The 13,602-nt window shown below is 39.0% G+C and overlaps 1 protein-coding gene across 1 annotated transcript in view; it reads right to left on the bottom strand.

The window, feature by feature from the left end:
- The window catches only part of itpka (inositol-trisphosphate 3-kinase A), a 49,524-nt gene that overhangs the window by 9,992 nt on the left and 25,930 nt on the right, over window positions 1-13,602 (bottom strand). Inside the window, exons 2-3 of the mRNA XM_002935350.5 lie at window positions 8,709-8,796; window positions 1,735-1,948 (exon numbers count right to left, since the gene is read on the bottom strand). Of these exons, the coding sequence (XP_002935396.3) occupies window positions 1,735-1,948; window positions 8,709-8,796 (302 nt within the window). The remainder of the gene's footprint in view (window positions 1-1,734; window positions 1,949-8,708; window positions 8,797-13,602) is intronic.

Genomic DNA, 13,602 nt, shown 5'->3' with positions numbered 1-13,602 from the left:
GTACAGTTCCTGCAAAGATTACTTTAGGGTGTGTCACAGTGTCATATAAATACTCTATATGGGTTTGGCTACACAAAGGGCATTTGGCTGCCCAGTAAATGTTTAGTTGTGTTCATCAACTGATCAGAAAGAAAGTAAACAAGCAAATTCTCAGTTGTTCCAATTGTTCTGTAGTATTTTGATTACTCTTATATTAAACATGATGCTCATTTCTGCTTATAACACCAACATACTAATAAAATACTAGTATTTTATCTCTTTGCTTTCTGATCAATGGCATGAAAGTGATCCAGCTTAAAGCTGTCGTGATTTTTATGATAATGGTTTTATTTCTTTATTACACTGTTTACATAGAAAATAATTCAATCTACCATTAAAAATGTTATTCTTGAACCAACAAATGTATTTTAGTTGTAATATTGGTGTGTAGGCGCCATCTCAGTGAATTGTGCCTGAGTCTGAGCTTTCAGAAGGAGCCAGCACTACACATTAGAACTGCTTTCAGGTAACCTATTGTTCCTCCTACTCCCATGTAACTGGAGGAGTCCCAAGCCGGACTTGGATTTCTTACTATTGAGTGGTATTCTGATATCTACTGGGAGCTGCTATCTTGCTGCCTTCCCATTGTTCTGCTGATCGGCTGCTGGGGGGAAAGGGAGGGGTGATATCACTCCAACTTGCAGCGCAGCAGTAAAGTGTGACTGAATTTTATCAGAGCACAGGTCACATGGCTGTGGCACCATGGTAAATGAAGAATATGGCTAGCCCCATGTGAAATTTCAAAATTAAATATAAAAAAATCTTTTTGTGTTTTTGAAAAACAGATTTCAAAGCAGGATTCTGCTGGAGAAGCTCTATTAACAAATGTGTTTTGAGAAAAACTGTCCCATGGCAGTATTCCTTAAAGGAGAAGGAAAGGGTTAGTCACTTGGGGGTGCTAAAATGTTAAGCACCCCCAAGTGACTTTAATCACTTACCTCGTACCCTGGGCTGGTGCCCCTGTTAGGAGAAAACAGCACCAGCCCGGGGTACCTGGAGCGATGCGATTCCTCCTTCTGCTTGCGTTTAGCTAAGACTAACACGATAGGCGCATGCGCAGTAGAGCCGACTTCTCTGTTAAAGTTCCGCTTTTCACTCTACTGCGCATGCGCGCGCGAGCAATACAGGAAGGAGGAATCGCTGCAGGTACCCCGGGGCTGGTGCTGTTCTCTCTGAACAGGGGCACCAGCCCGGGGTAAAAGGTAAGCGATTCAAGTCACTTGGGGGTGCCTAACATTTTGGCAGCCCCAAGTGACTTTGCCTTTCCTTCTCCTTTAAAGAAACCTGAGTGCATAACTTACATGCCATGTATTTGATAAATGGGAGATGCTCAAATCCGCTTGTTGTAGGTATCAAGAGAAGACTACTGAAGGGACACAACAAACACAGAGCAAGCAAATAGTTCATTTTAAGGTAAAGCTAAGAGACTCCCAAAATGCAACGAACAAAGATATGGACTACCATTGCAATTGCATATTGTTAACTTACCTGTCAAGATTTAGTTGTATAAAGTAAATTAATACTAAAAGCCTAAGACATACTATATTATATATAAATTACATTAAACATTTTGGACATGTTCACATTCATTAAACACTGCATGGTATTATTTAGAATTTTTTGAGGGTGTGTAGGGTTCAGAGACAGAGAAGAGGACAAACTGATGGATGATACAGTTGAAAATATATTGCCCACCTGATCCCCATCTTACAGTCCATAACACAAGGCTCATCAAAGGTATTCAGCAGATCATCCAGCTGTATATAACTTTCTCCATCTCGCTCCACCACACCATGGTATGCAGGGACACAGTGAACCAAGGAGTCCTTCATCACCAGTTCAAAAGCATTCTTCTCATTTTCTGAGTAGCGTTTTAGAATTGTACCATTTGCTGCTGCTTTAAAACTCCCTATGGAATAGAACAATAAAGGGGAATGTAAATGAACTGTTATCTTTATTAAATCTCATACCACTGCCACTATAATACATTACAGGAGAGAGTTACAAATCATTTTAAGCAGTGGCCCTTTTTTCTTGGATTATATACTGATGATCCAAGATACAGAGTCTAACCTACATGTCACTTTCCAGATTATTCTATATAATAACATCTCATGCTTTTTTAAAACCTGTAACAGATTACCTTGGTAACAAAACTACGAGTGCTGGGTTTTGCCCACATCGGTGACACTAAACACAATACTTGCTGATATGCTCTGAACAAAACAGCACATTTAGATATTACAAGCATGTCAAGGACAACTAAAGCTGCAGATATAAAGAAACAGCAAATGTTTATTCAATATCACAGCAGCGTTAAAAAAAGACTGAGCTGCATTTAATTTCATACATAAATATGGTTTCTTTTAATCATGGTTTAAACAGTAGCAAACACATTTTCAAAAACTATACTACATTCCGAGCTACCCTGGGGGTTTCCCTAAAATGCAATGACATGTTACAATTGCTTAGACTGACCATATACCCAACGATTGCTTGTTTGGCAAAAGAGTGTGTCTTCACCTGATATGCCCACCTTGTGCTGGGTAATATCAGGTTGATCTGATCATTTGGCCCATGGGCCAACTAGCAAATCACAAAAACCGCCAATGCAGGCTGTCGGGAGAGGAGTGCATCAATGTGGCAAAGCAGTCCTCGCTAGTGATGTGTGGGCCGGCCCAATACTCGCAGGACTCACGGGTTTACCTGCGGGTCGGGGGGTTCAGGCCGACCTCGGGACATCACTTGTTTAGTTAATGAAAATAAAACTTGGAAAGACAAGGATGTAAGAATGTGTGGGGAGTTTCATGAAGATTCAAGGGCAGAAAAGAGAAATCTGAAATGCATGTTCTCTTTTATCTTTCTTGTAAAAGAACATTCAGCACATTAAAGGAGAACTAAACCCTAAAAATGAATATGGCAAAAATGACATATTTTACATACTGTATTTACTTTTTGCATCTTAAGAGCAACAATGATCCAGGACTTTAAACTTGTGTCAGGAACTCCTCGTGTTGAAAGTGTCTGGGACACATGCTCAGTGGGCTCCGAGCAGCTTCTGAGAAGCTTAGGGGCAGTCATAAATTATTAAGCAGAAAATGAGGCTGGCCTGTCATAAGTTGATGCTACAGGGCTGATTATTACATTCTAATTCTAATTGCACTAGATTCAGCCATGTAGTAATTATCTGTATTAAGTACTAATCAGCATTTATATTCTATATATATGGTATATTGTGAGCGGGTCCCTAAGCTCAGGTAAATGACAGCAGCACAGAGCACGTGCAGTGAATCAGCAGAAAAGAAGATGGGGAGCTACTGGGACATTTTGGGGGCACTGATCTTTCCTGCCTTGGGCTGGTACAGAAGCCCAAAACATAATGTACAACATTTCTGCCTTACTTCTTTAGTTAGACTTTAGTTCTCCTTTAAAACAAATGGAAAGAAAAGGTTATGTGGCTAATAGGCCTCTAACAAGAAGTTATCCAAAATGAGCAACCTTTTTAGAGAAATTAAACAAGAAAAAATAGAAATATACTGCACTGAACACAGAGGAAGGAAGAATCATTGTACGTAGTACTTGGGTAAAGATTATGTGGTTCTTTCAAACACATACATGCACCATACTGTATCTGCAAGAGGCAAGAGGGCTCATTTATGTTCGCAAGTGCTGTTATGGTCCCCACATATTTCCCCACAGTCAGTTGCACATAAAACCACTTTCATTGAAGTTATTTGCATCAAATGCACTTCCACAGAGTTGCATCCCGTTCTGTCACTTCTCAGTCCATCCTGACTTCTACTGCAAATCGAGCCACATCCTGACCAGGCGGTAGCTACAAGGTTCTCTTTGTGGCCAGTGTCTAAAAGGCACAGCAAACATTCGTGGCTAAAGAATTGGGCCTTCCTTGCAATTGCAGTTAATTTGCAATTAAATGTTTGCACAGTTGCGCTAATTTTGGTGCAGCGCAATTGTGCCAAGTGCAACACCCTCTTCGCTCTTCAATGTCCCGCAGTCGCCCGAAGTTTCCTCTCAAGGCAACTTCGGCGGCTGTGGGACATCGCAGCAACACGTATGCCATCCCACCGGCGATTTACATTCTAGCTGGTGGGATGGCAGTGCGGGGAGATTAGTCGCCTGCGACCACTAAGATTTGTCGCTGGGTGACTAATCTCCCTATGTACCCCTGCCCATATTCACTTAGATTTCCTTCTCTTCCTGTAACTCAGCTCCCTCCCTCAGGAATTTGCTTTGACTTCTAGCTTGTAGGCATGCTCAGTTGTTCTAAGCTCAGATTGCTAAACCCACCCTCCAGTCTAGCAGCATATATATATATATATATATATATATATATACTCATTTTTGGGCTTTTAAATACAATTTTTTTGCAATACTTTTTATATATAAAAATCAAATAAATCAAATGCAAGAAAAATGAGTGAACAGGTTATATAGCAAGAGGTCTTTTTTGAAAACATTTTATTGATTTTTTTTTCAATAAACAGATTACATTATGTCTCGGTATACAAATGCAGGTCAAAGAATTCTCCATCTTTTTAATACAGAGGCCTCACATGTTTATCACAGTCAACAACCAGGTATTGTAGTGCATAAATCTGTAATCCAGAAGTATGTTTATGTCATGTTTTGTTTCCTTGTTGCAATTATTGCTTTTGGGATTGGCGTTGACCACTCAATGTAAGCGAGAAATACTTAATGGGGAACTATTAAATATGGCAAACTGATTAATGTGATGCTCTAAACACAGAAGGTAGTCTCTCTCTGCTCCTTCAAGCTCCAAATGCAAAATGAAACACTCCCCTCCACTTCCTTCACATCAACATGGCTATGAGTCTATAGACCTACAGTCATACAGCACATGATCCAATATTTGCTCATTATGCAGTTAAGCACTACAGATTTGTTAAGGCGTCACTGGGGATGTTCCAGGAGTTCCTCTTGTTTGCCTTCTAAACAAGCAACACCTGTCACTTCTCACAGGAGCTTAGCCTAAGGCCTATTGATGCTACAGGGCGCAAAATTAAAGTCACGTAAAAGTCTTTTAGAGTTAGATGGTTCCTTTGGAGTCTGGCCAAACAGGTTAAATACAATAAAGTCTTGGGTCTATATCATATGTGTTGTACTGCACGTAGTGGAGGACCCTTAAGCTGGCAAACATGTCCACTAAGCCATTAAAAGTTGAAATCAGCCATGCATGGCTAGCTTTAGTATACTGTGCTGGCTTGAAGGAAGGCAGCAGCTTCCACCTGGCACTACAGCTGTAAATTTCCCAGGAACTATATACATTCAACTAACCCTCGGACCACCATCCCAGCAGCGTTTTAGCGCTACTGAGCTGTAAGTATAAAACTACCAATATCATCCAAGCAGTTCAGCATTAAAAAATACACTACAAAAGTGCTCGTAAGAGCATTCTTAGGGACTTAAAGAGTTTACAACTCCTTTAAATGGCAATGTTTCACCTTAAAACATTAGAGTGCAACTCCAAAACAACCTAAAGAATTTCAAGTATAAATAAAAGCTTCTAATTAGGTAGCAATGTTACCTTTATTTCTTTTTGTTTCCTCCTTTCCATACATATTCTTTTTTAAGAAGTGTATTGCCTTAGTTCCCTTATTATGTCTATCAAAGTGTGTAAATCATTTACAGTAATCCAAGGTTAGGAGCTTTGCAGCCCAAGTTATCTAGGTGCTCCTCAAGGCTGCTAATCGGTGAAACACAAGCCTTTTGCAAACCAAGGAAAAAATCCTGTAAAACGGTGCTCAGACTTCTTTTTGTTTGGTGCACACTGTGTGTAGATTATATACCTCCAAACATGAAAGGTTAGCATGAAGGAGAATCTGTACATTATAAGGCAAATGTTATCAACAGGATAATTCTCATTATGTTCCACTCTCCCTATCACAAAGAAGCAGTGAGCTCATTGCTCCTTTGATTGCCTGCCTGCATCACTTTGGTTTTCCATCCAACCTTTCCAACCTTTTCTGTTGCATATGCTGTTACACACTTTTGCAAAGAAATACAAATTTAGCAGAAAATGTTCTGCCTGTCAGACCTTGCTTGTCTTAGGCAACCTTGCCTTTACACAGCTACAGATCATTATGATAAATAGCATATACTATATATTGCAATAAAAGGCGTTCACCCCATGTGCTAATGCAGCCAAAGAATAAAGATATGCACACCATCTGCTGTTACTGCTGTTTGCTTATGTATAGTTGGAGACACATCAGCTTAGAATAGATGACTGGCTGCTGCAAGTTAAATCAGTGAAATTGATGCATTAATAAGTGCAAATCCAAGTAAGTAAAAGGCCTTATGCCAATATGTATTTATGCCAGGGATACACATTCCAGTTTATTCTGTAAAGCAGATCTCAAAACAAAGGATGTTGGGAACCACAGTTTACCAAGTGGAGATTAATCGCCATTGGCTTTAAAGGACTCCACTAGTCCATGTCAGCCTTATACAACTTTGTACATCCCCATGGTATAATAATAGTTTTCCAATCCGTTGTGACAGTGTTCAAAAACAAAATTATCCAGTAGGTATAGTAATAAATTGATTGAGTGGATTGGACACAATTCAAGTTATAGATACTTAATGACACAAGAATCATCGTGAAGTTTTTTTTATGAAAAAAGATTTAGTTTTAAAGAATCAAATAATTGCCTTTTTCTGTGATTGTATATTAGAAATGACCAAAAGACAAAATTTGGTGACGATATTAGAATACATAAAGAATTGTTCTCAGGAATAGAAGATACCTAAGCTGACATAGTGGTACAACATCATCAAGTAACAGGCAAACCTAGAGAGCTGTTACCGGTAAACCTAACCATGGATAATTACACATTTTGCTCGTTTTGAGTGACCACACACCACACTTGCTTGTCCACTAGGCCAAACCTACTGCTGCTTTAAATGGAATTTTAAAAGGAGTTATAAGTGGTCATAAGGAAGCTGTAGCATTCCAACCTGAGTCAGATGCAGCTTGTAGCATTCCAACCTGAGTCAGAGGCAGCTTGTATTCCTAAAATTAGTAGTTAATCTGCACATTTTGCCCCCATGCTTAATCTCCTTTATCTTTGACAACAAAATGTCTGAAATTTGTACCTACCAGCATTAATGCAAATTGCCAGTGGTCACACATATGCATCGCATATGTATCCAGGCATCTTTGGGCTACTACGCAATACATATGTTTTACTACTTTACTTTAATACCAGTAGGAATACAAATCTGGACATTTTGTCACCCATGCTTCAGGAGATTAAGCGGGGGCAATAAAGCATCACAATGTATTAATTTCCTCATTTCCACTAAACAAAGAAAAAAACTTAGACTTTTTTACCCTTCTGAAGCAATGGGAACCAAAGAAAATTCTAGAGTTATGCTCTTCACTGCCCATGTTGTGAATAGGTATCCCAATTTTCCATTTCATAGCACTTGGAAACAAAAAATAGGGATACCTGCACCAATTAATGGCAACAGTTAAACCTTTCTCACATAGAGCAGCACAGCAGGCTAACTGGCTCCTAATAATATTGACCGAAGACTGTACTTTTCATAGGGGCAGGGACTGAAAAACAATGAATACCAAACAATCTCTGTCAAAAGCTTCAAAACGTTAGTGATATATTACTAAGGAATAATAATCTAACAATGACTATAGTCATGACTAAAGAAATACCAGAGTGTATCCAGGGGAGATTCTAGCCCAGGGGAGATTCTTGTGATGCTGCCACACCTCACCTCCGGCGCTTACCTTTCCTGCACCAGAGGGGGTCTGGGAGGGCTGCATCGCTAGTGCCGAGAGAGCAATTGCAGATTAATAACTAGAAATTTGTCTTTTAAAGTTACCAGGAGTGGATTTTTGCCGTCCCTGGTAACTTAAGGTGTGCTGCCACCTGAGACAACATTCTCACTTTGCCTCATGGAGTACCCCTGACTATACCATATAGGAAATTTAAGGTGCTTAGAAAAATGGAAAGAAAAAAAATGAAAGGAACATTGATAAATCTGCTCTCAAGACAAAGTGTGAAATCGGAGCTCACCACAGTAAAATTCCATAGCTCAAAAGGTGAAAGTTTGAGTTCACAATTTAATAAATACACCTCTAAAAATGCCATATAAATGGAGAGAAAGCAGTGGAATTTTACTGTGGTGAGCTCTGATTTTACACTGTGATAATTCTGCCCCTAAAATAAACATGAGTGTAAAATTCGCACATACTTAGACATGTCTCTGCATTGACAAAGCCTGTGATCTTGGCATGGACTCTATTATTTTTGGGCATGATGAGGCAAATAACATTACCACTGTTTTCTTTGAGTTGCCAGTGTATGTTTGCTAAATATTTTTCATATAACAAGATAAAGCAGTCTTATTAGAAATGCCACTGGCGAAAATAAATGAGTCAGAAATAAATGTTTCACTTGATAAGCCGGTAAGTACGCCATGTTCTCAGCAAGACAGTGGCTCACATATCCTGTTAATCAACACTTAAGGGAAAATATACCTCATTTATATGTAGTTTAGTATGAGGATATAGTTTTGAGAGGTTTTGAGAGGTTTGCAGGGCGTAGAATGGAATAATTTACTAATTTAAACAGGCCCCGTATCCTGGAAAGTGGTTGTATTTTTACCTGTGTGCCCAGCAAGCTGTACCCAACGCCTTTTGAAGGGGCTGAAGACAGGAATATTCACCATCGTTCTGATCTTCTGCCATGGTTTCTGTAGCCATGTAAAAAAAGATAAAAGAATATATATGTTAAAAGAGACATATTGAATAAATGAAAAAACACTAATTATGTAGGCAGACCTATAGATTCTATCAGGTCTCTGTCCTGTTTCAAATGAGTGGTGAGCGTGTCCTAACAGTCCCTGCCAGAAGCACAGTGGCATGGAAGTAGCCAATCACAATTTTGCAGTCACACAACCAAAGACAGTCTACAGTTCCCTATCAGGTCAGCCTAGGTGCTGATTGGTTCCTATACTACAGTGCAGTGTATTGACTGCTCCAGCTCCCCTGCATCCAGAGAATTCAGCCAGCAGGAAGTATAACAGATTGGTGGGATTAGTAGGGTTTTGGGGGAATTTCTCAAAAAATCAGTCCGAAACACAACTTTTTTAAACACGATCCTTCTATATTTAGAGGAGTATAATGCACTGGTACATTCTTAATTTAAACATGATGTGTCTCCTTTAACAAATGCATATAATTTTAAACTCACTATTTAAAACATATGATTTCCATGGTGCTTATAGCTTTTAGGCTTGGATGGGTTTTCCTTATTAATAAATAAGAGAGCATTCAATATATGAGTTTATTCGATAAGAAAAACAAACTCGAATTTACAAATTCAGAAATTGATAAATAAGCCCATTCATGTCAGGGCATATAGTAGATTGTGATAATTTGTAATGGACCAGCATAAAAACCATATGTCAAAAACTCTCATAGCTTAGTGCTACATATAAAAACAAAAACCATGACCACTTCCCCAACCATTTTTCTTACATCACTAATAAATATTGAACATTACCAATACAGATATAGGCCAACTGCAGTCAGAGTGTAAAGCTAGCAATACCTGGGACAATAATCAATAGTGTCCAATTTTAGGTGAACTGGACCCCATCCAGCCCTTCCTATTTAGAAAAGCCACACTGGAAGATATTTTGTTTATTAGATCACCTTATCACTTATTATGTGGTTTGACTACACAGGTTTATGGCCAGATTAATTTGATCCCAGAACTCAAGTGACACTGGGAGTCAGGATTAGCCCCCTGTCAATTCTGCTGTATGCAGTGTACGCCCACAGTGATGGGGAGCAAAAGTGACCTGATGTGGTCAAAGAACAGTCTGTTAAACCTTCCTGTTGTGCAAAAGCACAAATAAATGGTCAGCAGTTTGATCAAAACTACCCAAAATCCTGGATCATATCACACTCTGAGTCAAGATTTCATGTATATTATCACAATCACCTGCAACTGAATTCAAAGCATTATGGGCCATACCAGTAATACTGCTTTACTAATTTCGATACTACTTACTACATGCAGTATTGAACTGAGATGCCAGGGGCCCACCAGAAACCCTTGGACCATAGGCTCACTTTCTAAACTATTATTCCTCCTCTCTTCACTCAACCTCTCCTCCCTCAATTTCTTTATTATCCAAGTCTCTTTTTTCTATCCTTTCATCTCTTTTTCCCATACAGAAATAGGGAATGACCATGCAATTGGCCAAATAGTCACAAGCAAGAGGGCCCACTGACACCTGGGCCCCGCCGGGAGTTTTCCTGGTATCCAGTCCGACACTGACTACATGCTCCATAATACATTTGTAAAACCTTCAGCAGAGTAGAGCGCAAAGTCTTACAGCACTGTCAACATGGTTACCATACCATGTAAATCAATCAATACCTGGGTGGGATATTTGTTAACAGTTACTGAATACAGCAAATTCAATTTCTTGTTAGAGGTAACAGTGTTTGCTTCAGTTCCACACATGGCTCTGTACAGCCTCTGTTTTTAGAGAAGTTGAGGTGCGCATAATTCTTGCTTTTGTTTTGGCTAATCATGTACAGTAATATGTCTCGTTCCTTATTGTTTTGTGCTGTACTTCTCTCTTTTTAAAATGGTTTGTTAACATGCAAAAGGATCATTTACAGTAAAAAGAAAAATAGAACTAATATAGATGTCAGTTCATACTTGTCCACTCTTTTGTTGATGGCATACAATGCAATAGTTAAGTTGGTCATACACAGGCCATTAACATCTGCTTACTCCAGAGAGAGATGGCAGCTTACTGGCAATGTGCTCATCCAATGGGCCTCCAAAGGCCTCTCTAGAACTAAAACAAAGATGTGCCATTTCTTCTTTTCTACCCGTTACTTCTGATGAAGTCACAGGGCCACCCCCAAATATGGCCTTTACTTGCTCCTACAGACCAAAAAGTTCCATAAGACTAATCAGATAGTCTTATGGAACAATAAAATTGCAGTTTCATTGCTTTCTTTTCAAGCACAAGGAAGCTAAAAGGAGAACTATCGGAAAAACAAACTTTTAATGTAAGCTTTATCTCATGTCATAGGAAACATTCTACATATAATTGAAATAATTGAGCAAAGCTAGCCATATGGGGGGGGGCAATAAAAGCTGCCAACTCTGCCCCTCCAGACCGACCATCAGCTCATCATCCAATGTAGGGGGCCCTAAGGAGGTCCTGCCCAATGCATATCTGGGCCCAGGGTCACAGGATCAGGTTGTCTTTATTTGGCCCAGCTTTCCCTTCACTATCTCCTGCTCAGCAAACTGTTTCTATTATATGCAGTTAGTTCTAACACATTACTGGCCTGTGATTACTTTGCCTAGATGATGTATTTAAGATGCCTTTCAAAAGAACTGGCTCTGACACAAAGCTACATGAAAAACAGATTGCAAAAGTATAACTAAATACTTACAAACAAAATGTTATTATATTTAAAATGTTTTCATTCATTTCTTATTGCTTCTCAATGAATACTCCTTATAGAATCCATTTAGCTAAAGACTCTTGGAGGGAGATAAACTGGCTCCTGCGCTGCATCTATAGCTTTGTCTATGCACTGCATATTATGGGAGTTATGCAATAAAAGTCACAACGTTTCCACCAGAACTAGTAAGCCATGCATTTACTGATTGGATAGTATGGGTTACTTTCACAACATCTTCATCATGTTTCATAACAGGCTGGCAGACAGATACTGTCCTTTTTTCTCCTGCTTTTTCCTCTGGAAGTACTCCTATTCTTCTTTCATTTGCAAGTGTAATGCTGGCTCTCTGGTTTTCCTCTCAATGTATAGTGTGGGGAAACAGTGCACACATAGGGGCACATTCATCAAAGTAAGATTGAGTCCGAATACAAAAAAATCATATTTTTTCAAAGTTTTATAACTGTGTGTTTATTTTTTGTGATCTTTTCGTTAATTTGCTCAACTTTTTTGTACTGTGCGACAATTTGCGTGACAAAATCGTATTTGTCGCAACGAGTATAAAAGTTCCGGATTCATTCAAGCTTCGGTATCGTGACTTTCCTTTGGCCAGGTTGGAGCTGCAGAGTGCCATTGAGTCCTATGGGAGACTTTCCTTGGGCCGGGTTGGAGCTGCAGAGTGCCATTGAGCCCTATGGGAGACTTTCCTTGGGCCAGGTTGGAGCTGCAGAGTGCCATTGAGTCCTATGGGAGGCTTCCAAAATCATGCACTGAAGATTTTTGCACCTTTTACGATAGTTCGGATACAAAAATTTTGTGACTATAGCAAATGATCGTTTCAGTATTTTTCAGTACAAAATTTTCGTATTCACACGGAAAGAATTTTCGTGACATTTGCAATCATCAGAAATGAAGTACAAATAAGGTATGAATCGTGATTCGGATTCGTACCTTAGTGAAACTGGCGCACATATCAAGAAGCATTCTTTCTGGTAGCAAACAAAAGTTTTACTACACTGTGATGTAGCCCAGCAGAGAATTAAAGGGAAAATATACCACTTTTTCGACAGGAGCTCATTCAGTTGGGCTTAAGTAGACAAGGTGCATAAACACTATCAGAACTACCAAAAAATAAATCAAAATATATATATTTTTAGAGGACATACCTAATTCCACAGTTTAAAAGGAAAGCATGATAGTTTATCCTCATCAGAACCATTTCACAACCCCTATAAAAGCTGACAGAGAATTGCAACCTCTCCCTCACCTTGTTCCATTTTGACTTGATGGTTTCCCATTCCCATTTGTGGCAACTAATACATCTCTTTTAAATAACAGCACTTATAAAATCTATCACATTATAAATGGCAAGTTTAAAACACAAAGGGAATATTTTACCTTAGTTTCCGGGATTTTAGTTTCATTCGGTACCCCAGACTGTAGAGTTTCAACTTTGTAGTTGTGTTCCATATTTAACACACATCCAAAATCAACAGTTTCAGTGCTGTTCCATCCATTATAAGCTTGTCTTTCCATTCCAAATTCATATCACAGTCACCTCTTCCTGCCTACAGAAACTATCATTCTTTTGAATATATAACTTCTCTGTGGCCTACATGAGCTGCTGTCAAACAATTATCATTTGCTCCCATGATAATCAAGCATCCTAAATATATAACTGCAATAATTAAATATATAAACTGCAATAATTTAACAGTAGTGAGAATAGCTAAATCATTATAGCCTAGTTCCCAAAGGAGGAAATGTTAAGCTAACATTTGTTGCATGGAAATAAATATAACAAGCTCTTCTCACACATTAAAAATGTTGTAAATATTGTAAAATGACAAGGGTTTACTGAAAAATGTAACACCCAGTATGCATGGAATTACACATTTATATGTTATGTGCTGACATTATGCTCTGGGATTCTGTTATCATTTTTATCATGTACTCAGTGGCGATTCTGGGGCTGCTGCCACCCCCTCTCTCCCACTCCGCACTTACAACTTTAGCACTGGAGCGGGTCCACAGGGGGCCGCATCGCTAATGCGAAAGCA

The sequence above is a fragment of the Xenopus tropicalis genome, chromosome 8 (assembly GCF_000004195.4).
Source record: "Xenopus tropicalis strain Nigerian chromosome 8, UCB_Xtro_10.0, whole genome shotgun sequence".
NCBI lineage: Eukaryota > Metazoa > Chordata > Amphibia > Anura > Pipidae > Xenopus > Xenopus tropicalis.
Note: the sequence above shows the minus strand (reverse complement) of the source record. Positions and strands in the feature narration are given on the sequence as shown.